Below are 22,786 nucleotides of genomic sequence, written 5' to 3'. Positions count from 1 at the left end.
TGCGATTGGGTACAGACTGAAGATTATCGTGGTGGCTCTGTTCATCATCCTCAGGGATTCTGCTTCCAGAAGTGGAACCACCAAATGAAACAGGATCATCATGATCTGAGCTAGAGGGGGAAACATTAAGGGATACCCTATTATGAGCATCCATTAATGGCGCGTGGAAAACATTACCGTTAAAACTGAATGATCCGCCTAGTAAAGAACTCTGAGTGGAAGGAACAGGGCTATGTTCGGCAGACATGTCCCGCTGGCTTGGCTGATTCTGTGATAAATTCGACTTTTTGTCCATTTGTGAAGACAAGAACTATTGATGAGATTTTAAATTAGACCAAAGAGGAAACTGAAATGAGTGGTGTAAGGTGTGGCAAATGTGGCTGGTATGTGGCTAGTGGACGTGATGTGTAGTGCAAAAGTTGGCATCACATGGCAACACATGACCATCTCTGAAAATTCGATTAACAACACCTGCACCGCCACTTTTTTTTATACATATAATACACTGAGAATCCAAACCTATAGTCTGATCAGGCAGATTAGACAGATTTGTGTAACTCGTTAAAAACTTGCTTTGGAACATCCAGCCAACTCTTCCACAACTGGGAGTTTTCAGATCTATCCAGGAGACGCTCGATGGTCTTGATCTCTTGAGTATAAACAGAGCTTGGCCAATACTTGTACTGTCTGGTAGCCAGACCCAGTAAATTGTATGCAGTAAGGATCAAAGCACGAGGGTCTCCTGCATCGACCATATCTATTATCCGTTCTGGAACTTCCACGATGTACCGTGAAAGTGTACCAAACATGTCATACTCCAATTTCTGTGAAGGTGGCAGACTTCTAGCTGGCTTGCCTTCGAAACATGTGCTTCCGACCTGCGTGGGCTCGTAGTTGAGTATCGACTCGATAGGAACATGGCGAGTACTCACTGCTGGTGCCTCACAAAGTGAAACATTGGCAAAGGAGCGGTACTCCTTTTTCAGCCGATCAACCATTTTGCAGATGAGTAATTTGTCCTCTTCGTCCAGCGAGAGAACACGCATCTTATTTGGCTCACCGGTTGACGGGTACGAGACATCTGCCAAGTCGTATAGGAATTCAGGGAAATAGTATGAAGCATCTTGGGACCATGAGTTGATACAGTAACGAGCGCAAGCATCGTTGAACATCTTGTGACTCCGATATTGCAACACATACTCTGTGAACAAAAGTCCCAAGTTGCGACCCAAACCGAGGTAGCTTCTTGTGGCGATCGACTGAGAAGGTGTAGCAGTTGCGTAGAAAATATGAAGCATGGCGGTTTCAATAAGTGCGATAGCCTTGTTACAATCTTCTTGAACCTTGACTTCTTTACTCATTGAATAAACCGATTTCGAGAAATGGAAATCGCCCATCTTCAAATAGGTGTTTTTGTCAAGATTCAAAACATCGTCGTGATTGTACATCTCCTGCTGATGGTAGAGATCGATGCATGCGATCGCCATGAACGAATGCCAACAGAAATCATACAACGGGGCTGTCTTGAACACACTTATTAACAACTCTCTGTTGGTAGCATCCTCGCATATGCGGAAGGGCATGGTGTTCATCATGTAGAATTGAAGTTTGAGCGAACATTCTGTATAAAAGGTATAGTTGGAGATTTCTCGAGGAATTTGGATATCTGATAAGTATGGAAAATGAGTCTTGTTGGAAAGGAAATCGGGAGGCACAAAATACCATTTGTTGCTATCTTGTCGAAGTCGTGATGTAGAGAGTCGCGTAAGATCTGAGTATTCAGGTTTCAGTAAGGAGTCGTTGAAGTTCGCTGATGACACCGATGAAACCGGACTTATATGGGAGCTTCTGTTGTGATGCGAGCTCATCAAGTCCGAATTCAACGATGTGATGCCATCGTCATGTGATATGCTTGTGATATGCAAAGGATTGGTTTCTTCAACAGGGGTGGACCCCACACTACTGGAGACATTGTTTGGGCTTCTGTTCTCGGTTCCAAATGAGGGGTCCGGTAATAAACCATTGATGGATGTCATATCGATACCGGGAATAGATCCATGCTGAGGGGTGGGCGGTTTGAGGTCGGGGGGTCCCATGTAAATGCACTCCAGCCCACGTTTTTTACAACGCAAACAAATGGGTTTCTCCTCATCGCACTAGGGTTTGTTAGCTGGGGCAAACGATCAAACTTACCTTCAAACGTCTTTTTTTACAGGTGACACAACCTGTCTTTGTCTTTTTATGTGGTCTTCTTAGAAACGACATCTGGCTTTTGGTATCCGAGCTTAGCTGGACTTCTTGAATATTTTTAAAGGGTCACGAAATGTCCGTTTTTTAAATCGCTTTTATTGAATTGTTGCTTTTGTTTGTGCGCAGGTGAAACGGTTGAGAAACTAAAACCCAAATTATCTACTTCAATCGGCGATGCGACATTACATTGTCTTGAAAGGGACGAATAATAATCTTGTGTTCGTATCTGGGATAATACATTTCCCAGCCCGAGGAACATTAAATACGATGGTCATATCTGGCCTCAAAATTCGACATCGCGATACACATAACGTCATTGCAACCATCCCAAAAAAAAACGGTCGAAGACTAATATTTTATCCCGGGCTGTGCATATATTTTTTGTTTGTTTACAATATTTGGTTATCTTTGGATCATGACGTCTTCTGTGACCAACGCGTCTTCCATCCAGGACCTTGCCGATAAGATTCCTATTCTACGCTCAGATGATATCTTCAAGCAGTATGTAGACGAATCTGCGTCTGTGAAAGGATTTAAATTGGATCCTGAAATGCTGAAAGAGAACCCTGAGGCTCTTGCAAACTTGACCAAAAATAACGAGAACTTCCTTAACAAGCTCACATACCAGTTTCTCGAGACGGAGGCAAAACAGATTTTTCTTGGGTTTCTGAACGAAGGACACAAATTGACCGCATCCGAAATGGAAACCACAAACCAGATGATTTCTGAGTCAAGAGAAAAATACCAGGAGGTGGAAACCAATACCGCTAAGTTGAGAAACGAAATACATCTTGGAAGCAGAAAGGTACTCAAGGCTCTGGCTGAGGTCAGTAAGCTCAATAAATCGATCAACGAACTGAATAACACGAACGAAAATCTACAGAAAGAGATTGACGATTTGGGCCAACACGATATGATGAGTTTTGGATCACACCAGTTCAGCTCCCTTGAACAACTCGAAGAAATGGTTGCCCAAGCTACTGCTGAGAATGAGCAACTAGAAGCCGAATTAGAACAGCTTGAAAGCTTCAAGGAAAACAGAGCCGGTCATTTGCAACAGCTCGCAAATGACCTGGAAGACACGAAAGTGTCTGTCGCACATAACCAGGAACTTCTCAAAGAATACGCACAGAAAAGAGAATCTTCACATATCGACCCAAAGCTGGATATGAATTACAAGTATATGATACAACTGATCGACATTTGGAAGTCTTTAGCAAATCATTGAGCAACGTTAATTATCACCGTCAAGCGTTATCATTATCTAGTTCTTTTTTCAAAAAAGCGCCCATACTTCCCAAATATCCTTCGTGCTTCAAAAAATATGCCTTTTTCGAACCTTCGGACCAGAAATTGATGGCATAACTTAAAGTGCGGATTGTTTGGTAATGGTTTCGGATGTAAGAGCCCGCAAAATATATCTTGTCCAAGCCATATCTCTGAGCTTGCAGATAAGAGATCTGTCCGATGTTATTCGAGACTGCATACAGCAACGACCTTGCGATGTCTTGCTGGTTGAAATTCTGCAATCTCTCGAGTCTGTTGTCGGAAGAAGCACTCTCTGATTGACCTGTCTTCCGGAAAACTTTCTTGAACACTTTACCCATGGAAGAAGCAATGTGGTTTGATTTCAGTCCTATTTTGTTGTATCCTTTCCCATAGATATCCCCCACAAGAAGATCCACGTCTTCGTTGTTACCTTTGGAGGCCATCTCCAGCATCTCGTCAAAGTCATTGCATGTCGTCAAAACGGAAAGAAGTCCCCATAATGTTCCTCCACCAAGGGACGATCCACCAACTCTGATGAAGTTATCTGGACCGGAACCAGTGACTTTGACCATCGACACACCAGACCCTATGTTAACCAGTAAATAAGGATAGATTGTTTCGCTTTCCGATTCTGGAATCTCTGTTTCCACGTAGGTATGGTTGTTTTCGTCAAAATAAAAGATCTCGTTTGGAATCTGGCTGATGAAGAAGTCAAGTCCGATGATAAGACACTCCATCTCGTCTTCTTTCTGAATTCGACAATTGAGTTGTTTTTGTAGGTCCTCATAGTACTTGTATGATCCTCCTCCAGTTGCTATCAATGTTAAATTCTCGTTTATTTCGTTCACCCCGTCGTGATGATAATGGACTTTCATGATCTCTTTCAAATACGCGATGAACTTCTCGATGTTCGACGTTTCGATCTTGTAGAAATTGAGTCTACCCCCACCTTCTTTGTTCTTAGCGAAATGAACAACTTTGGACAACGATCCCCCGATATCGATCGATATCTCGTTGACGGACTCGGTGTGATTTGGTAAAGCTATATCCTTTGTATCTGGAAGAAGACTGTCTCTGTAATCGTTTTCATCGTGGACTATGTATGCACCGGTGACATTTAATGGCTTTGGGTTTTTGCAGTGATTGTGTACGTATACGCTATCAGTAGGCGATTGTGATCTCTCTTTTCGTATACTGCTGACCTGAATCATTTGGTATGCTGGCTTGATTTCCCAGAGTGAAATGCAAAATTCAGCTTATATAGCAGAAGCCCCGATTGGATTCCCAATTTCTGTTGGTGTTGCAATCCTATTTTGGTTGAACTTGGCAGTAAAGGACCCTTCCACTACTTTTGTTACCCAACAATTGAGTTATCCTTTCAACCTAAACGAAAAAATTTATTTCCCACTGCGTCGCGTCGATTGGGACGGTTTTCTGTCAAAAGGATCTTTTTAAGGTTTTTTGCTAGGCACAAATCTCTGTTGAATGTTAAACCATGGTTTCTTTCAAGCGGAACAAACGAAACAGGTTATGCTTGAATGTGACTATTTGCGAGGCTGCAAATTTGGTGGAACAGTCTTTGTTTTCCAAAGACATTTTGAACATGAGTCCAAAGTGCCATCTAACACTGCCTCCTTCAGCCTCATCTAAAACTCGCAAGGCTAAAGACCCAATGAGCCCCCATTGGAACACCACTTGTCGGTTACGTTTGAAATCACCTCCATTGAAGGTGACTGACAAAGAACTTCAAAGGCTACCTCCAGCCGCATTTTTGATATTAACAATACAAATTGTGAACAATAAAGGATCAAATCGAACATATCTTGGCGAATTGAGAATCGCGGTGTTGGATCTATTGACCCAGCTTAGAGCCAATGCTGAGATAGGACCCAAATGGTACAAACTGTATTCATCAGAGCACGAGCATACTTTTGTTACTGGGTCCATCAAGTGTAAGTTTAGCTTGACTTCTCGCAGAAGAAAGTCCAGAACTCAACGTGTTGGTCCAGAAATTGTGGTCCAACCCGAAAGCGGACCAACTGAGGTCTATAGCGAGGAGGAATACGATGAATCCGATGATGAAATTAACCAAGACCAGGATCTTAGCTCGAAATCCGGATTAATTCCAGTTGAGAACGAAGACCTAGACACTTACATTGAGCAATTGCGACAATTTCGTGACTTGTTGATTGCATATGGCAAAAATCCATCGAGCTTAATCACGATTAACGAACAGAACTTCTACTCAGATATACCTGCTTTGGCCGACAGCCAGGGAGCAAGTCCGTTTGGTGAGGAGGTGGTTGAGGAGGAATCGAGTGATGAAGAGAACAAGGAGCCATCGTTCTACAAAACGGCGAATATTTCTACCGAGTCCATTGGCTCATTAGTCTCTTCCACAGATGAAATGACCAATTATACATCAGCATCGCTTTCGGACATGCCATTGACCCCGCCAACATCATCGTCATTGACATCACAAAGAAGGCGTCGCTTTGGCAAGATACGAAGAAAGCTACCAGAAGCGCATTACGAATTCTCCACGCAGAAAAACTTTGTGGGGATGCTATTTATTGAGATCATATCAGCCAGCGGGCTTCCTCCAATGCACAACACTACCCGCACAGGCTATGACATGGATCCATTTGTGGTTATATCATTTGGAACCAAAGTCTATCGAACCTCATGGAGAAAACATACCCTGAACCCTATTTTCAACGAGCGATTGGCTTTTGAAGTGCTCGAGAACGAAAAAACATTCAACATCAATTTCAACATCCTGGACAAAGATTATTGGTCGTTAAACGATCCTGTTTGTGAAGTTTCGATTCCTATTCGAAGATTGATAAGCTCTCCCAGCTCTTCAACTGATATGAAGGTGGTTGAGAGAGAAGAAGAGGAGAATTTGATTTACAGACGGAAACTCTTCGGAAGAAATCCAAAGAAAAACGTCAGTAGCACTTACGATGGAAGCCTTAAAACATTGGAGGTGAAAATGAATTTGGATCCTCGTAAAACAGATAGATATACCAAGATTGAAAAGGTTGATCCAAAGTTGAAGATTAGAGTCAGGTTTGAGTCCTATGCTCAGTTGAGACGTCAGTTATTCATTTTTCTACTGAAAGAGTTCCAAGTTGATGGATCATCAGAGCTGGATATAATCGAGTTGGAGTCATTTTTGGATTCTCTTGGGTCCAATTTGAGCGAAGAAGATCTTGTTGAATTCTTCGATAGAAATGGAAAGAAGGCATGGCATGGCCAGAAACTAACTTTTGACGAAATTTCGGATGAATTCGAAAGAATATTCGAGCGCAAGCAACAGTCTCCTTCCTCTCAGGGCACACACATAATACAGATTGCTAGGTGTCCATCATGTCTAAAGAGAGCACGTGCTCATGATGATGTGGACATAATCAAACACCTGGCAATTTGTTGTTCTCAAGACTGGTCATCTGTGACGCGAATTTTAAAACCATCGTTCACGACTCCATCTTCGGCCTCACGAAGATGGTACACCAAGGCACTCATCAAGATAGCATACGGAAAGATTGAGCTGGGGAAGAATAATGCCAACATTCTGGTTCAAGACAGAGATTCTGGTCTGATAATTGAAGAAAAGATGAACTTCTACGTGAGATTGGGCATTAGGTTGCTTTATAGATCTTTCAAGGGAAAGAGAAACAGTGAGAGAATCAAAAGAATTTTGAAGAACTTGAGTGTGAAGCAAGGGAGCAAGTTTGATAATCCTGCTTCGAAATCCAAGATCGAGTCCTTTATCAAGTTTCACAGCTTGGACCTCACTGACTGTCTGATTCAGGATGTCACACAGTATTCCAGCTTTAATGATTTCTTCTACAGAAAGCTGAAGCCAGATGCTCGTCCTTTGGAAGGATCCAGCGACAAATATGCCGTCAGCGGAGCGGACTGCAGATGCTGCGTATTCCCATCAATTGAGGATTCCCGGAAAATATGGATCAAGGGTAAAGACTTCACAGTGGAGAAGCTTTTGGGACCCAAATTCTCTGCTGAGCCGTATGCTAATGGATCAATTGTGATTTTCAGACTAGCTCCACAAGATTATCACAGGTTCCACAGCTCCATTTCCGGAACAATAACCAAGATTGAACAGATTTCAGGAGAATACTACACTGTCAATCCTATGGCTATTAGATCCAGACTTGATGTGTACGGCGAGAACACCCGTGTTAATGTCGAAATCAGCTCTCCAGAGTTTGGCAAAGTGATCATGAGCTGTGTGGGTGCGATGATGGTCGGATCGATTATTCTCACTTGCAAAGTTGGTGACTCTATTAGACGAGGAGACGAAGTTGGATATTTCAAGTTTGGTGGATCTACTGTTCTCTTATTGTTTGAGAAAGACCGGATTGTGTTAGACTCTGATCTGGTTTCCAATTCCAAAAATTCGATAGAGACTCTGATCAGGGTGGGGATGTCGATTGGTCATGTTCCTCAAGTTGCCGAATTCAAGCGTGAGCATACTGACTTGGAGAAAGAGCCTGAAGAGACTAGATTGAAGATCATCAGAACATTGACTGGACGGCCAATAGACGAGAGCTCAGAGAATATCAACAGCTGGGAGGTCCAGAACCTGGATTTGGATGATGCTGTGAGTGTTGAGCTGGAAGACGAAGGGTCAGAGTCTAGTTCGTAAATATTTTACAATCGTAAATATATTGCATTGCATACACAGCTAGTATTTCGAGGCCGTGACAGGGACACCCTCAATTGCTGCATCGTTGACAAACCATGCAACAGGGACACTGCCTTCGTTAACCAACTCGCAAGGCAGGCCCGATTTCTTGGTGTCAAAAATCTTGGAGAGAATGGCAGCTTTTCCGGCACCTTCTGCCACAAACGCAATGTTACCGCTGTTGAACAAAACTGGGAATGTGAAGGTGATACGTCTTGGTGGAGGTTTTGGCGAATCGTTGAGATGTGCGATTCTGACAGATCTCTCCGACAATAGCTTGTGTCCGGGGAAAAGAGAGCAGGTGTGACCATCTGGACCACATCCGAGCAGAATCACATCCAAAGATTCTGGTAGGATCGACTCGTAATCCTTGGCTATCTCGGAATCAGTCGATCCGTCGTCAGAAAGAAGAGATTCCTTAATGGTGAACACCTTTGGCAGTTGCTGTTTCTTTTCACTCAGACTTTTCAACACCATCTCGTTGAAAAGTCCATAGTTGGAATCCTCGTGGTCCAATGGAACTAACCTCTCATCACTGAAATAGACCTCCCATTTGGACCACTGAATCTTGGCGTAGTTCTCGGAATTAGCAATGAGGCCCTTGTTCAAAACTTTGCCCAGGGATCCACCGCTGATTGCGATCTTAAACTTGTCACCCTTGGAAAGAGCGGCATTCTGATGCTCAATGACATACTGTGCCACAGAATTGGCAACGTCCTGGGAATCTGCGTAAGAGTAAACTTTCACCATCTCAGCTATAAAAGAATCGGAGTATTCTCTGCCTCCGGAAATCAAATTATTTGAGATGACATAAGCGTACAAAAAAATTTAAATTTATTAGCTTTGAAAAGCATGGCTCAAGGAAACCTAAAGTTGGCCAAAAAGAAGTCAGCCAGAGTCACGAAGCATCAGAAAAACCCTAGGGCTGCTGCGCCAAAGATTTTGAAACCAAGAAAGGCTAATTCCGACGAGAAACAGCTGGTCAGACTTTCCAAGAAACATTCAGCCACCTTGGTTGCCAGCACAGAGAAGCTGATTGCATCCAGAGTGGGTCATCTTGAACTGATCAAGGGATCCAGAAAAGAGGTCGAGAAGAAGAAGAAATAATGTCGCACCAGTCCGCATCCAAGTCGCAAAGTCCAGACCGGCAACAGAGTAAAGACAAGCTGACCTACAGCTGGTCGGTCACTAACGAGACGGTTCCGATGTCTCCCGTTTACAAGTTTTTGAGGGATGATCAAGAAGACTTGTCTAGTAAGAAAGCTCGCAAATAATAATACATGATTTGTATATTCCACCCTTATCCCGACTTAGGGTATGTAGTTGGTCTGATTTAGTTGATACACTTTGCCACAAGTTAGAGCTATCATACACATCGTGGATTGATCCAAGTACTCAGCAGACAAAGCTTTCAGCTGCTCTGGTCCCAAAACACGACTTGGTGTGTCTGCCTCCATTTCGATCAAATTGTCTGCCAAATAATTTATGTGCAGCCCGTGAATCCAACCTGGTTTTTTACAGCAGATAATTCAACTTCTGTGAAAGTGGAATAGACATTTCGATTATCTAATAATTGCAATGGTGCAGCTTCTTAATTCTGCTGTGCTAGCGTCTTTGGCTTTTGCGTACACGGCTACGGCCGAAAATGCCGCAGTGTACCGCTTCTCTGTTCCAGAATCCAATGACGACATTGCCTTGTTATCTCAGAAAGACTCCATTTACAACCTTGCTGACGAGTTCGGCGTGTCAGACTTTTTCAAGCTCGGCAGCCTGGATGATCCAAAATCACTGGGATTGGGCAAATCCACGCAATTGGACGACCAAGACAAAAGTCAATTGGTTGTCATAATAAATGGAGTTGACAGCCCGAAGAGCTTCTTTGACCAAATACAACCAACTTTTGAAATCGAGACCAAAGACGACCGGTCTTCGTTCGAGTTCAGAAATTTCCTGTCTGAGTTCCCATCCCAGTTGATGAAGTTGGACTCGGACCTCAAGTTGAGCAAGCTGTCCAACCAGATCTCTATTCTTGGCCAAAACATCCACAACGTCCTTTCCGAAACGTGGTCAAGAGTGTTCCACGACAAGGAGTACAACTCCATTGCCGAGTTCTGGAGAAACATCGTTGGTATTTATGGTACATCGCATGCGTCCAGGCGGTCACTTGACGTGATCAACGACGAACAATTTATTAGTGAATTGACTCAACTAGACTACTTGCTCAAAAACCAGATCCAATCTTCAGAAGATACTATTGTCATTAACCTCCAATCGCTAACGAGCATTTACAAGAAAACAGGCCCAGACTCTCAAACTTACAAAGCATGCAAGAACCTTTTGAGCAAGCTGATTTCCTCTCAGTTGCAAAATGCTCCTAACTACGACCCAACCGTGGTTGTTATGCCTCTCCAACAGCAGACTGTTACGTTCAAGCTGAAAGAAGATGCAAGAGAAGGCATCTCCCTGGCCAAGAGAGATACTTCCAACGTCTTCACCAGATCCACTGGCTGTTTCTCGTCTCAGGAAGACTGTTTGATTTCCACATCGACATGCTCGGGCCACGGAATATGCTCCAAGGTGGGCAAGTGTTGGAAATGCTTGTGCTCGCCTACAAAAGATGAAACTACTGGAAGTACTACCAAATGGACTGGTGGTGCTTGTCAAAAGAAAGACGTGAGTGCAGAAGCAAATCTGTTCTTATGGACCACCGTGGCCTTGTTCTTCGTCTTTGTGGCAGGTATTAAACTCCTTGTCAGCTGCGGAAACGAAGAACTCCCAGGCGTGTTGGTTGCTGCAACCGTTCCTACCAAGAAAACCATATAAATGTTATACTGATTTTCACTATTTTACAGTTGTAGGATCTACCAGCCCCGAACGACAGGCCAAAAACACCGTCGACCGAAAGAGCATTAAGATGATCCGTAGTAATTTGATCTCACCAAGTACTTGACGCCTACGCATCCCTGGGATGAGATATGTAAGCAACACGGTTAAATAGTACTGGTTGTCCGCACTAAAGAAAATTTATCACTCGGTGAGCTCTATTAAATATTCCTGGCTCTGGGCCGGGTAACCCATGCTGGCAGATTTATATTATGGGTAATAAGAATATAATTCTACCATACGTCATGTCTAGAGTTCTACCTTTGGATAGTTCTGATTTGAAGACGCCCAAAACCGTCCAATTTGTGGTGCGGTTTGCGAATGGGGCATCCGACGTGGTGATACCCGTTGGGTCGGTGGCTAATCTAGACAATGTTTCTACAAAGTTCATACGACAACAGATTAGGATCAAGGACAAGTCGCTTGCGACGAAACGGTTGAAATTGATCCACAACGGAAAAGTGCTGCTTAATCACACAGATTTCAAGAAAGAGTTACGGTATCTGTTGCGCGATGAGTCCACTGGATCGGATCCAATACGGATCTATATTCATTGTATAGTTGGAGACGAACTGTCGCGCGAGGAGTTGGCACAGGAGGAGGAATTGGAGCACCAACCGGAAAAAAGCACATCTGAGGCTCCCAAAGGATTTGACCGACTGCTTTCGCAAGGATTTTCGGCGCTGGATATACAAGAGCTACGGCACCAATTCCAACAGATACACGGAGCAAGTCTTGACAATCAATCTCAGGAAGCACTAAGAGAATTGGAGGACAGATGGATCGATAGCACTGTGAACCACGAAATCGACGAGTTCCCGGCAAATATAGGAACACTGAACGCAGGCGGGAACGGAGGAGGAGGGCCTGCTTCGCGCGATGGCGACGCACATAAGGATCTACTGATCGGGGTAGCAATAGGGTATTTTTTGGGCATTTTTGCATTGTTTCTGATTAAGCTGGAGATCGGGGGTGTTTTCAACAAACGGACCAGGATGGCAGTGATTGCTGGAGTGTTTGTCAACTTGAGTTTTGGGTTTGTCAAAGCCTGGTCGTAATCATAGTAAGTACCTAGACGGAAATAAGTTCGCGCATCATCACCGAGATAGCACCGAAAGCGGCAAATTTTGTTTCATTTTATTTATTTCTATCAAATGTCCTCCTCCATAGATAAAGTGTCCGAATCCGTTCATCCTGACCAGGATGACACCTCCACCGACAGTTCTCTTAGATACGCTGCTTATGCCAATAGATTGCGGACAATTGTTCTCGCTTCGCATAGATACGTTGCGTACACGTCTGACATTGGAGAATCCTTTCGTCCTGTTGTGAATCCCGCCTTTGTGAAACTTTGCTACGGAATCTCGTGGTCTTATGTTCTCGGTGATGTTTCTTTGGAGGCGTGGAGAGCCAGGATGAGACAGGAGGGAAGATACACCCCAGGGTTGCTTCCATGGCACACCCAGCCAGATGCTGATCCGGTTGCCGCGGCTGCCTACAACGGGATGGACTGGAAGTGGGTCGGATTACAGAGAGGTGTTTTCCAGTCGATCGCATCGATGGGATTGCCTGCTTTCACCATTCACTCTACTGTGAGATACTCGTCTGTTTTGTTCAAGAACAGCTCCAACAAGAGTATCAAGACTTTTGGCCCTGTTGGACTAGGTCTTGCTGTGGTTCCTTTGTTGCCATACCTGTTCGACGAGCCTGTGGAGCATGCTACCGAGTATATTTTCGAGCAGGCCTACAAGGCCCTAAATTCTAAATAACTGTATATAATCTTTACACCAAAGGGTACGCTCCCGTTTTTGAAAATTTACGTATTTTGCCGATCGCTCTAATGTTTGGGTTTGGTCGCAAGAAAGAGCCCGTTAAGGAGTGGATTGTCGACGATGACAAGCCGCTCGTTACCAAGCCGTTTGGGACTCCATCCGATTCCATAGAAAAACCCGCTTTCCAGGACATTGAAACGGAGGAACAACAGACTAAATATAACACCGTTCTGAAGCATTTCGAGGCCACAGAAAAGTATCCCATCACCGAGAAACACGGTGATCCAGAAGAATATGTTGCATTGAACGACTTTGAGAAGGCATGGCTGACCAAAGAGTGTTTCCTGAGATATCTCAGGGCTTGTGATTGGGCTGTTGACGAGACTATCAAACGTCTTACCACGTCCATTGCCTGGCGACGCGAATTTGGAATTGCCGGAGGAGATTTTGAGAAAGTCACCAGCGACCTCGTCAAGGTTGAGAACGAGACCGGTAAACAACAGGTGTTTGGATTCGATACCGGCGGAAGACCGTGTTTGATTCTGTTGAACGGCCGTCAAAACACGAAAACTTCTAATAGACAGATCCAGCATTTGATATATATGTTGGAAACCAGCATTGATTTCATGCCTCAAGGTCAGGACAAACTGGCTTTATGTGTGGACTTCAAGAAATACCCAGAAGCCTCGCTCGTGGAGCCAAAGGTGCCATCTGTTACCGTTGGAAAAGAGGTGCTCCGTATTCTGCAATATCACTACCCAGAACGGCTGGGTCGTGCTCTGTTCATCAATATCCCATTCATTGTTTGGGGATTCCTCAAGATCTGCTGGCCGTTTGTGGATAGCTTCACCAAGCAAAAATGTAAATTTGACGAGCCATTCCGTCTCTTCATTCCACCTGAACAGCTCGCTCTCAATTACGGAGGAGACGTGAACTTTGAGTATGTGCATGACGACTTTTGGCCTGCAATGGTCGAACTCAGAAACCAGAAACGTAAAACATTGATGGAGAACTACTATAAGTTAGGCGGAGGCGTTGGACTGAGCGAGATTGACCTTCGGGAAGGATTATGATAGACATTAATTGATTCATCTATTTAAGGCGTATTATACAATTGCGATCTCTAATGTCTGATTAGAATGTATAAGTTTTCCTGTTTGAGAGACGAGAGAGATCTGTAGTTTCCTTCCAGACACAATAAGAGTCCTCCAAAGGACACAAAAACAGAAATGTTGTCGTCTTTTCCTTCCTCGAACTTGTAAACCGTACCGTGCATAACGTAATCGTACTCGTCTGCGAGAGATTTCTGGCCTGGTTTCGGAGGTCTCCAGGATCCGTTGGTGGAGAACATGTTGTTGTCATCCTCAGAGTCGTCCAGATTGAGGTTTTTGGCCAAGGCAATTGACAAAGAGTCTCCTATCGACACAGGAAACAGCTCTGTATTTATGTCCAGGGTGAGCTTTGTGTCTGAAGAGCTGGTGGAGTTTGCAATGATTCTAGAGACCTTGTCGTATCTTCCGGTATCCACCGACTGGACTCCAAAAATGTCGTCAAATAGAGTGCTTGACATGATATGTAAATGCGTATAGAATCAACTCTATTGGAAAAATTTTGGCTATTATATTTCACGGTCCGGGTAAAAAAACTAAAATCCAAATCATCCCTCCTTATTAGATTCTGTTCTGACACGGACACCAACATCTTGAATTGCGAATAATATTGAATTTCCGACCATTGGTTTGTGATCTTTGACGACATTGCTATTTTATGGTGGCCAATCAGGATTCCTCTCGGCTCGATTCCGATATCGAGCTCCAGGACCAAAATTCAAGGAGAAACTCTTATGAACTTGAACAGGTGAACCAGTTTGCAATTGACGAGGAAGATGACAGCGATTTGATCTACCATCCACGGCTACGGAATAAACGGCTATCTAGCCATTCCGGTGACGTCTCGGGGCTTTCGCTTAAACAAAGAATACGCCATTCGTTGAGTCTTCCCCATAACAGACGGAGACTCACCATCTTCAGTATCGTGATTTTCGTGATCTGGCTCGTTTTGTTGATTTCCTTTGCCAACCAAGGGGCATTTTCCAACGGGAACAAGCCTGTTCCTGTAGCAAATGGAACCACTGGAAATGCCGATACCGACTCGAATAAGCCACCACAAGACTCGACAGAGGAATCTGCTATCCAAGACTCGGACGATATCAAACCCATGACCCTCGAAGCCGAAAGAATGGGTTCTTTCTACGTGTTTAGATACAGTCTAGATTTCCTTGATATCCCTGGCTTGGACTTCGACCAAGACGAAGGTCTATATTTACATACTGCAGGGTCCATTCATTTTCTAAGAAAAGCATCCGATCCCGAGTACAATGCTAAATTATACGAAATGAACGAGGTTCAACAGGATGGACGTTCGCATCATCTCTCATTCGTGGAAGTCAGCTCCCAGCTTAAGAAAGTCCTGTTAGTCTCCGAGCAGACTGCAGAATGGAGACATTCGAGCTACGGTGTTTACTGGATTTTGGATATCGAATCAGGCGAAATCACTCCTTTGTATAAAAAGGACGACAAGCTGGTCCAGCTCAGTTTTGCGCAGTTTTCTCCGCTCGGAAACTATATCACATTCGTTTACGAAAACAACATCTACCTTTTGAATTTAAAGACTAGCGAAATAATCCAGGTGACAAAAGACGGCAGCTCTTCAATTTTCAACGGAAAGCCAGACTGGGTGTATGAGGAGGAGGTTCTGGGCAGCGATCGTGCTATTTACTGGTGTCCTGACGAGTCTCATTTTGCGTTCATAAAATTCGATGACTCTAAGGTTCCTGAATACGACTTGGAGTTCTTCAAAGATGGAAAGTACCCAGTCACAGAGAAGCTCAAGTATCCAAAACCCGGTTACGACAATCCAATTGCAAGCGTTTTTGTGTATTCGCCTGAATCCAAGTCGTCAGTGGAAGTCAAACATGAAGGAACCAAGCTGGGCTTTGATTTTGTCGTTTATCAAGTGGCATGGATCAATGCAAATGAGCTGCTAGTCAAAGAAACTGACAGGACCAGTAGAAATGTTGATGTCAGAGTGTTCAAGACCGAGGATGGTTCGTCTACCGTGGTTCGCTCGTACAACACTAATGACTATGAGGGATGGTATGTCAATAACGGCGACATATTTGTGGTCCCAACAGGTGGATACATTGATACAGTAGTTGACAACTACCGAGACCATTTGGCATACTTTGAGTCTGCGACATCAGCAGAACCAAAAATTATTACGACTGGCGATTGGGACGTTGTTGATGGTGTTGCAGGGTATGGCAAGGCTGACAAAACTGTCTACTTCATTGGAACTGCTGGAAACGCTCTGGAACACCAGATTTATCAGGTGAAACTTGACGGCAGCGACTTGCGCAATCTCACTAATGTGGAGGACATCAGTTCGTACAGTCTCAGTGTTTCAAGTGCGGGAAAATACGGCTTTGTTCAGTACAAGGGTCCAAATCTGCCAACCGACAAGATTGTCACCATGAGCACTTTCTCCGAGACAAACGAGGAGTACGTCAACTCGAAGAATTTAAACACCGCAAAGCTGGTTGCGGACGACTTGCAACACTATCAGGTTCCACTGAAGGAGTACAAGACGGTTACATTGGAAGATGGAACCACCATCGACGTGATCGAAGTCAAACCATACAATTTCAATCCGGAAAACAAGTATCCTGTGTTGGTGAGTGTTTACGGTGGACCCGGAGCTCAGAAACTGAGCGCGTCGTTTGGGTATGGTTTTGAAGAGGTGTCTGTGTCTGGTTTGGAGATTGTTGTTTGGTACATCGATCCAAGAGGCACTGGTGGCAGAGGATGGAAGTACAAGTCTTTTGCCAAGGACAAGATCGGGTATTGGGAACCACGGGATATTGTGGAGACTGCACAACGTCTTATTGAGCAGACCGACTATATCGACATGGATCTGACAGCTATCTGGGGATGGTCGTATGGAGGCTTTACCACTTTGAAAACGTTGGAGTACGACGCAGGCACAACTTTCAAGTACGGAATGGCGGTTGCTCCAGTTACCAATTGGGAGCTGTACGACTCGATCTACACGGAGAGGTATATGGGAAAGCCTCCAGAGAACGGAAACTATGAGAGTGTTTCGAAGATTGTCGACGTGAACGGATTCAAACAAGTCACCCGATTTTTGGTGATGCACGGGACGGCAGACGACAATGTGCATTTCCAAAACACGCTGCACCTATTGGACGAATTCGACAAGAACGGCGTTGAAAACTACGACATGCATGTGTTCCCAGACTCCAACCACAACATCGCCCACAACAACGCCAACACCATAGTGTATGATAAGCTCTACAGCTGGTTAAAGGCAGCTTTTGACCGCAAGTTCACCAGCCTATAGATTTCTACAGTCACACGGAATAAAACATAAATAGGACCGCAGTCATCGCAATACATTTCGTAAATCATTGAGGTTTAGAGTAATTAAGAGTACCACAGCTCTTACATGTTCTGGAGTCGATGTCCTTATCAAAGGCCAGAATAGCTTCCTTCACTTGAGTTCCGAGATCGACGCAGTAGAACTCGACCTCGTGGCAGATTTCCCTGCAATTGGAGCAGTACCATCTCATCTTGTCATTCACTCCTTTTGGTCGATCTTGCTCGAGAACCAATCCGATGGTCTTTGCAAATCGCACCGGATTATGCGGGGTGTTTGGAGGCAACAGAAACGATTCGCCTTCCTTGATGGGTATGTCCTTGAATTCTCCATCGTCAACCACTTTCAAAAGCATATCGCCTTTGTACATGTAAAACCACTCGGGCGTCTGGTTTATGTGGTAGTCTGTGCGCTCATTTGGGCCTCCAACTATCATCACGGTAAATCCACCTCTGTGAAGACAGTAGTTGTTCACCGGAGGCTGGAGAAGATGCTGGTTCTCAGCAATCCATTTGTGGATGTCAATGGGTTGTGGAAGCATAGGTATCGAGTAAGTTTCGTAAGACAAGTCCAAGCAAAGACAGCCTTTACGGAGTTGACTCTTTAAATTTTCTTGAATTTTTCAGTGGAAATCCGGAAACCGGAAAAAAGTCTGAAAACCGTTTTGGCTTAAAATTATCTTTATATATCCGGTTCGTATTTACTGGCTACTTTGCTGATCTTCGATTGAGCACTGTTCCCCTGTCTTTTCGATCATGGCGGTTTCCACATCGTCAGCGGCCGGAATCATTGCCGGGATGAATCCATTGGAATATTCCTCGTCCCAACCTTACACGCTGTTCATATTTCAAACCATATTTGTTGTGGTGTTAGCTCAACTTGTCCATAAACCTTTGTCGATCCTCAAACAGCCCAAGGTCATCGCAGAGGTGATCACCGGTATTCTCCTTGGACCAAGTGTCATGGGCCACATTCCTAGATTCACAAGTCTCGTTTTTCCAACAAGCTCAATTCCCGGACTTACTCTGGTTGCGAATGTCGGAGTGTGTCTGTTACTGTTCATGGTTGGCTGCGAGGTGGACGTCGAGTTCATCAAAAAGAACCTTAAAATTGCATTTTCTGTCGGCATATTTAACATGGCGGTCCCCTTTGGACTGGGCTGTGCGATCGCAGTTGGTCTGTGGAACGAATATAGAGTCAATGACGACGACTTGCAACCAATTAAGTTCACCACGTTTATGGTGTTTATTGCCGTCGCCATGTGCATCACTGCGTTTCCCGTGCTTGCCAGAATCATCACAGAGCTGGGTCTGGTAAAAGATCGAGTCGGTGTCGTGGTTCTTGCTGCCGGAATCACCAACGACTTGATCGGGTGGATCCTTCTTGCTCTCAGCATCACGCTGGCCAACTCTTCGAAGTCCGAAATCACAGCTTACATATGTCTGGTCGTTATTGGCTGGTGTTTGTTTGTGGTGTATCCGTTGCGGTTTCTTCTCCGCAAAGTGCTGTTCAAGCTGGACGAGATCCACACCGGCCCTTCGCAACTCGGAACAACCATCATTCTGATGCTTATGTTTGCGTCTGCATTTTTCACAGACATAATTGGAGTCCACCCCATCTTTGGCGCATTCATTGTGGGCACTATTGTTCCGCGTGAAAACAACTATGTCATCATCCTCACAGAAAAAATCGAGGACCTAGTCAATATCGTTTTCGTGCCGCTATATTTCGCGCTGGCCGGTCTCAGTGTCAACCTGGGCCTTCTTAATAGAGGTATCGACTGGGCCTACATTGTCTGCATTGTTGTGGTGGCCATGGTCGGGAAGATCTTTGGTGGATTCGTGGCAGCCAAGTTTTGCGGGCTGTACAAACGAGAGTCGCTCTCGGTTGGTGTTCTAATGTCCTGTAAAGGAATTGTGGAGATCGTGGTGTTGAACACCGGTCTGAACGCTGGCATCATTTCGCAGAAGACTTTTTCAATGTTTATTGTCATGGCACTCATTGCTACCTTTCTCACCACTCCGCTCACATTGTGCTGCTACCCACAATCTTACAGAGACTCTGTGCAGAGACGACTTGCCGAAAAGGAGGAGTCTGTGTCTGTGCCTGCTTCTGACTCCTCGTTGCAGCCTGATGAGTACCAGCAGATCGAGTTCAAGCGGCTCATTCTGAACGCCAACAACCTCGAAAACATAACCACCGATCTTATTCTGCTTGACCATTTGGCAATCCCAGCCAAACTACCCATACATGGAGTGCACATCAAATCTCTTACTCCTAGAACGGCAGATCTGCTTTACGCATCGATGCTAAAAGACGAAGAGCGAACCGAAAACACGCACTTAAACGCTATACTGAGCATTCTCAAGATATTCAGCGACTTGAATTCCATACAGTTCACCTCTGAGATTCTATACAGTCTTCCGCAAGACCAATTCAAGACGCTTCTATCTGGAGTGACCTACTTCAAGCACGATCTGCTGGTTCTGACCATGAGCATCAAGGACTTTGAGAAAAACCGTCAGGTGATGGCCGAACTAAGAAAGGCAGATATCATTGACGTTCACCGGTGTTTGTTTGTGAACAACAATCAGGAACTGGCTTCCAAGGCCTACAACGAGTCCGTCGACGATAAATCGCTGATCTCAACAGACACGTTCCTTAACCCAAATTCGTTTGAGATCAGCACACTACTGCTAGTTTTTACTAGTTCCAAGATGAGCCAACGAGATATGGTTGCACTGAAACTGTTCAGCGTCCTTATTCTCCATCGAAGGATATCCACGGCCCAAATTCTTGTCGAGGAGTCGAACGAGATCAGGGCAATCATCCTGAACGACCCGTTATTAGCGCAAAACCCCAACATTAGTGTCTCGGCTATGGGACCCAACGAAATAGAGAAACTTTACGACCGGAGCGCGCCTTCTATGAACAACCTGGTTATCATCACCAACGAGAAGTCATCTGACCCCCTGGTGGACCATCTGGTTGATCAAAATTATAAACTCCTCCTAGTCTACTAAATAGCTATAAATTCGACCGATATTAACGAGAATCTAAAAAATTGTGATGTACACATTTCCTCGAGACACGCTCCTCGGAACAATAACGGCTGGCCATTATGTCAAGCAGGTATTTTTCATGACCCTGAGTCCGAAAACACCATGGGGATATCAGAGTAGCGATTTTCGAAACTTTTGTTCATAATGCTTGCTTCTCTTCCTAACGAGCTGGTATTGGAAATCTGCGACGGCTTGAGCCAGGCCGACTGTTTCCACTTGATGCTATGTAGCAGGTCCCTGTACAAGTGTGGCTTGCGGAGACTGTACCGATCGATAATTGTGGATAGCTCCGATATTTGTCTGGAGCAGTGTTTTGAGGATTACTATGGCACCAGAGACCTTTGTGGTAGCAAGGTTCGTTCCACCAGAGTGAGAACGTCTTACGGCACAAAACAGCTGGTGCGAACTCTTTCCGAGACAGAGCATTGTTTGCTTGTTGAACGCATCGAGATCAAACAGGAAGTTGAGCTACCCATGGCAAGATGTCTTTTCAAAATGATCAACTTGAAGTGTGCAGATATCCCCAACGCGGGGTTTCTCAGTAACCTTGATCTGAGGTCTCTGACCACAAACAGACTCAAGAAGTTCAACAGAACAACAAAAGAGCTCCGGCTCACGAAATACTCGCCGATTGACCTTGCACAAATGCCTGCTTTGGAAAAGCTCTGTGTTTCAGGCATGATAAGCTCGAGTCTGAAACCAATCCGTGCCTCGCTCTCCTCGATTTTCCACTCGAACGGGACAAGAATCCAACTGAAAGAATTTGGTCTTGAGTCGGCCATTATCCATCCTGAAGAGGTGATGTCCCTAAAAACCAACTTTGACTTCTCCCAGCTCAGAGTCCTCCGTCTGGCGGATATAGTGGAGTATCCGTGTTCGAGCCAAGGACTTGCTCTGCAAGACCTTTGCGAGTTTGATCTGAACCGGTGGATTTCCCATATGGCTCAATCGACCGAGTGTGTTCCTGAGAAGTCGTTTTTGATGCAGATCGCTCCCGACTTGGTCAACCTTCAATCCTTGGACTTGGACGTCTCTAACTGCATATATGACTACGGAGCAGAGTTGATTTCCACGATTTCATATCTGCAAACCCTTAGAGTCAAGATATCACCTACACATTGCTCTGCACAGACACTTGACAAGATGACCGAGAAATACTTCGAGAGTATTGGCCTCCATAAGGGTCTCCAGCATCTCTGCATTAATACTAAGCAACCGGTCAAACTAGAGTCGGTGAGAACCCATCTTGTCGGATTAAATCAGCTGAAAAGTCTACAGCTATGCATTTCCCTCAACGATATGGTCGAGCTCGCAGATATTATCGCAGACCTAAACATTGAATACCTCGATATCCGGTCTCCTTCGTGTCTAGTTGGGCAATCGTTGTATGAGAATCTCCACGATATCTTCACTAACAAATCTCTAAAATACCTGAGATTAAAAGACAAGATATACGATATAGAAAATGGCCGAATAGCTGGTCCAAAACTTGACGAATGTTTTGAGCATATGTTGATCAATGCCTAATGTTAAATAATGAATAGATAAATCTGCTACCAAAAAAAAATATTTCAACAATCAACCCTATATAATGTTTCATTCACAGGCGAATGTGCAAATATTCAAAACACATCTCGCCTACAACTCGTCTCTAATCACTCGAATATATGGGCCCAGAGGACTCACTGCGAAGTATTTGGCAAAGTTCAAGCCCGACGAACAGTGCAAGATCGTATACAGAAACCTAATCAGACTGCGCCGGTACCTGACCATGATGAGCCATTTCAAAGAAGTGTACGGTCTGTATATTCAGGCAAGATTCAGAGAAGACTATCACGAGAAACGCGCCATCCTGAACCCCAGTTTGCCCCGGCTTAAGAATAAAGAAATCCTCAGAAGAATGGCCAACTCCGTCAACTTTGTATCAAACGCCTGTGCCGAACCGTTGGGCGAAGACAACATGGAGTTCCGAATACTCAGAGGAATTATTCTTCACGAGTCGTCGAAAATCAAAGCCAAAATTGACTATCCTGCCAATATTCTCTCCGTTAGAGACTTTTCTGAACATAAATTAATGTACCAAGCATTAGGCCAAACCCCTCAACTACCACCAGACTGGCTGCAATTCCTAAAAACCTCACAGACGTTTATGAGAGCACCGGGCAAAGTGTCCTCAACTAAGCGAGCCCTGATTCCACAGGTCATGCTTTCTGTTCTGCGCTACGAAAAAAATAAAGAATACTTAAACGAAACAGCTAGATTAATCCTTTAAGAATCACTAAATCGATGTCATAATATGAAGAATGTATATATCCCCAACTATGTTACAAATAAAACTGAAAATCCAGTTTTCTTTTAACAAAATTGAAAGCGAGTCGACCTTC

General features: G+C 44.5%; 22 protein-coding genes across 22 annotated transcripts; 12 read left to right on the top strand and 10 right to left on the bottom strand.

The window, feature by feature from the left end:
* Positions 1–539: 539 nt before the first annotated feature.
* On the bottom strand, positions 540–2,096 carry OGAPHI_002765 (uncharacterized protein; the record flags this gene model as incomplete). Its single annotated transcript, XM_046203670.1, has 1 exon — positions 540–2,096. The coding sequence occupies one exon, from the start codon at positions 2,094–2,096 to the stop codon at positions 540–542; it is 1,557 nt and encodes a 518-aa protein (XP_046063424.1).
* A 569-nt stretch (positions 2,097–2,665) lies between these two features.
* Positions 2,666–3,478, top strand: OGAPHI_002764 (uncharacterized protein; the record flags this gene model as incomplete). The annotated part of the gene is made up of 1 exon (XM_046203669.1): positions 2,666–3,478. The coding sequence occupies one exon, from the start codon at positions 2,666–2,668 to the stop codon at positions 3,476–3,478; it is 813 nt and encodes a 270-aa protein (XP_046063423.1).
* A 19-nt stretch (positions 3,479–3,497) lies between these two features.
* Positions 3,498–4,730, bottom strand: OGAPHI_002763 (uncharacterized protein; the record flags this gene model as incomplete). Its single annotated transcript, XM_046203668.1, has 1 exon — positions 3,498–4,730. One exon carries the CDS (start codon positions 4,728–4,730, stop codon positions 3,498–3,500), a length of 1,233 nt encoding a protein of 410 aa, XP_046063422.1.
* Positions 4,731–5,014: 284 nt separating this feature from the next.
* Positions 5,015–8,191, top strand: OGAPHI_002762 (uncharacterized protein; the record flags this gene model as incomplete). Its single annotated transcript, XM_046203667.1, has 1 exon — positions 5,015–8,191. The coding sequence occupies one exon, from the start codon at positions 5,015–5,017 to the stop codon at positions 8,189–8,191; it is 3,177 nt and encodes a 1,058-aa protein (XP_046063421.1).
* A 39-nt stretch (positions 8,192–8,230) lies between these two features.
* On the bottom strand, positions 8,231–8,980 carry OGAPHI_002761 (uncharacterized protein; the record flags this gene model as incomplete). Its single annotated transcript, XM_046203666.1, has 1 exon — positions 8,231–8,980. The coding sequence occupies one exon, from the start codon at positions 8,978–8,980 to the stop codon at positions 8,231–8,233; it is 750 nt and encodes a 249-aa protein (XP_046063420.1).
* Positions 8,981–9,082: 102 nt separating this feature from the next.
* On the top strand, positions 9,083–9,337 carry OGAPHI_002760 (uncharacterized protein; the record flags this gene model as incomplete). The annotated part of the gene is made up of 1 exon (XM_046203665.1): positions 9,083–9,337. One exon carries the CDS (start codon positions 9,083–9,085, stop codon positions 9,335–9,337), a length of 255 nt encoding a protein of 84 aa, XP_046063419.1.
* A 471-nt stretch (positions 9,338–9,808) lies between these two features.
* OGAPHI_002758 (uncharacterized protein) lies at positions 9,809–11,053 on the top strand (the record flags this gene model as incomplete). The annotated part of the gene is made up of 1 exon (XM_046203663.1): positions 9,809–11,053. One exon carries the CDS (start codon positions 9,809–9,811, stop codon positions 11,051–11,053), a length of 1,245 nt encoding a protein of 414 aa, XP_046063417.1.
* Positions 10,063–10,353, bottom strand: OGAPHI_002759 (uncharacterized protein; the record flags this gene model as incomplete). The annotated part of the gene is made up of 1 exon (XM_046203664.1): positions 10,063–10,353. One exon carries the CDS (start codon positions 10,351–10,353, stop codon positions 10,063–10,065), a length of 291 nt encoding a protein of 96 aa, XP_046063418.1.
* A 305-nt stretch (positions 11,054–11,358) lies between the features above and the next one.
* OGAPHI_002757 (uncharacterized protein) lies at positions 11,359–12,171 on the top strand (the record flags this gene model as incomplete). The annotated part of the gene is made up of 1 exon (XM_046203661.1): positions 11,359–12,171. The coding sequence occupies one exon, from the start codon at positions 11,359–11,361 to the stop codon at positions 12,169–12,171; it is 813 nt and encodes a 270-aa protein (XP_046063416.1).
* A 96-nt stretch (positions 12,172–12,267) lies between these two features.
* Positions 12,268–12,882, top strand: OGAPHI_002756 (uncharacterized protein; the record flags this gene model as incomplete). The annotated part of the gene is made up of 1 exon (XM_046203660.1): positions 12,268–12,882. One exon carries the CDS (start codon positions 12,268–12,270, stop codon positions 12,880–12,882), a length of 615 nt encoding a protein of 204 aa, XP_046063415.1.
* Positions 12,883–12,950: 68 nt separating this feature from the next.
* OGAPHI_002755 (uncharacterized protein) lies at positions 12,951–13,478 on the bottom strand (the record flags this gene model as incomplete). Its single annotated transcript, XM_046203659.1, has 1 exon — positions 12,951–13,478. The coding sequence occupies one exon, from the start codon at positions 13,476–13,478 to the stop codon at positions 12,951–12,953; it is 528 nt and encodes a 175-aa protein (XP_046063414.1).
* Positions 12,954–13,958, top strand: OGAPHI_002754 (uncharacterized protein; the record flags this gene model as incomplete). Its single annotated transcript, XM_046203658.1, has 1 exon — positions 12,954–13,958. The coding sequence occupies one exon, from the start codon at positions 12,954–12,956 to the stop codon at positions 13,956–13,958; it is 1,005 nt and encodes a 334-aa protein (XP_046063413.1).
* A 50-nt stretch (positions 13,959–14,008) lies between these two features.
* Positions 14,009–14,455, bottom strand: OGAPHI_002753 (uncharacterized protein; the record flags this gene model as incomplete). Its single annotated transcript, XM_046203657.1, has 1 exon — positions 14,009–14,455. One exon carries the CDS (start codon positions 14,453–14,455, stop codon positions 14,009–14,011), a length of 447 nt encoding a protein of 148 aa, XP_046063412.1.
* Positions 14,235–14,474, top strand: OGAPHI_002752 (uncharacterized protein; the record flags this gene model as incomplete). The annotated part of the gene is made up of 1 exon (XM_046203656.1): positions 14,235–14,474. One exon carries the CDS (start codon positions 14,235–14,237, stop codon positions 14,472–14,474), a length of 240 nt encoding a protein of 79 aa, XP_046063411.1.
* A 68-nt stretch (positions 14,475–14,542) lies between these two features.
* Positions 14,543–15,104, bottom strand: OGAPHI_002751 (uncharacterized protein; the record flags this gene model as incomplete). Its single annotated transcript, XM_046203655.1, has 2 exons — positions 14,543–14,645; positions 14,791–15,104. 2 exons carry the CDS (start codon positions 15,102–15,104, stop codon positions 14,543–14,545), a joined length of 417 nt encoding a protein of 138 aa, XP_046063410.1.
* Positions 14,653–17,304, top strand: OGAPHI_002750 (uncharacterized protein; the record flags this gene model as incomplete). Its single annotated transcript, XM_046203654.1, has 1 exon — positions 14,653–17,304. The coding sequence occupies one exon, from the start codon at positions 14,653–14,655 to the stop codon at positions 17,302–17,304; it is 2,652 nt and encodes an 883-aa protein (XP_046063409.1).
* A 64-nt stretch (positions 17,305–17,368) lies between these two features.
* OGAPHI_002749 (uncharacterized protein) lies at positions 17,369–17,881 on the bottom strand (the record flags this gene model as incomplete). Its single annotated transcript, XM_046203653.1, has 1 exon — positions 17,369–17,881. The coding sequence occupies one exon, from the start codon at positions 17,879–17,881 to the stop codon at positions 17,369–17,371; it is 513 nt and encodes a 170-aa protein (XP_046063408.1).
* A 214-nt stretch (positions 17,882–18,095) lies between these two features.
* Positions 18,096–20,363, top strand: OGAPHI_002746 (uncharacterized protein; the record flags this gene model as incomplete). The annotated part of the gene is made up of 1 exon (XM_046203649.1): positions 18,096–20,363. The coding sequence occupies one exon, from the start codon at positions 18,096–18,098 to the stop codon at positions 20,361–20,363; it is 2,268 nt and encodes a 755-aa protein (XP_046063405.1).
* On the bottom strand, positions 18,393–19,300 carry OGAPHI_002748 (uncharacterized protein; the record flags this gene model as incomplete). The annotated part of the gene is made up of 2 exons (XM_046203652.1): positions 18,393–18,981; positions 19,131–19,300. The coding sequence occupies 2 exons, from the start codon at positions 19,298–19,300 to the stop codon at positions 18,393–18,395; spliced, it is 759 nt and encodes a 252-aa protein (XP_046063407.1).
* Positions 19,952–20,206, bottom strand: OGAPHI_002747 (uncharacterized protein; the record flags this gene model as incomplete). Its single annotated transcript, XM_046203650.1, has 1 exon — positions 19,952–20,206. One exon carries the CDS (start codon positions 20,204–20,206, stop codon positions 19,952–19,954), a length of 255 nt encoding a protein of 84 aa, XP_046063406.1.
* A 183-nt stretch (positions 20,364–20,546) lies between the features above and the next one.
* On the top strand, positions 20,547–21,929 carry OGAPHI_002745 (uncharacterized protein; the record flags this gene model as incomplete). Its single annotated transcript, XM_046203648.1, has 1 exon — positions 20,547–21,929. One exon carries the CDS (start codon positions 20,547–20,549, stop codon positions 21,927–21,929), a length of 1,383 nt encoding a protein of 460 aa, XP_046063404.1.
* Positions 21,930–21,993: 64 nt separating this feature from the next.
* OGAPHI_002744 (uncharacterized protein) lies at positions 21,994–22,674 on the top strand (the record flags this gene model as incomplete). The annotated part of the gene is made up of 1 exon (XM_046203647.1): positions 21,994–22,674. One exon carries the CDS (start codon positions 21,994–21,996, stop codon positions 22,672–22,674), a length of 681 nt encoding a protein of 226 aa, XP_046063403.1.
* Positions 22,675–22,786: the final 112 nt, after the last annotated feature.

The sequence above is a fragment of the Ogataea philodendri genome (genome assembly GCF_020536065.1).
Source record: "Ogataea philodendri strain CBS6075 chromosome Unknown scaffold1, whole genome shotgun sequence".
Classification (NCBI taxonomy): Eukaryota; Fungi; Ascomycota; class Pichiomycetes; order Pichiales; family Pichiaceae; genus Ogataea; species Ogataea philodendri.
The sequence above is the reverse complement of the archived record's forward strand: the minus strand, read 5'-3'. Positions and strand labels throughout refer to the sequence as shown.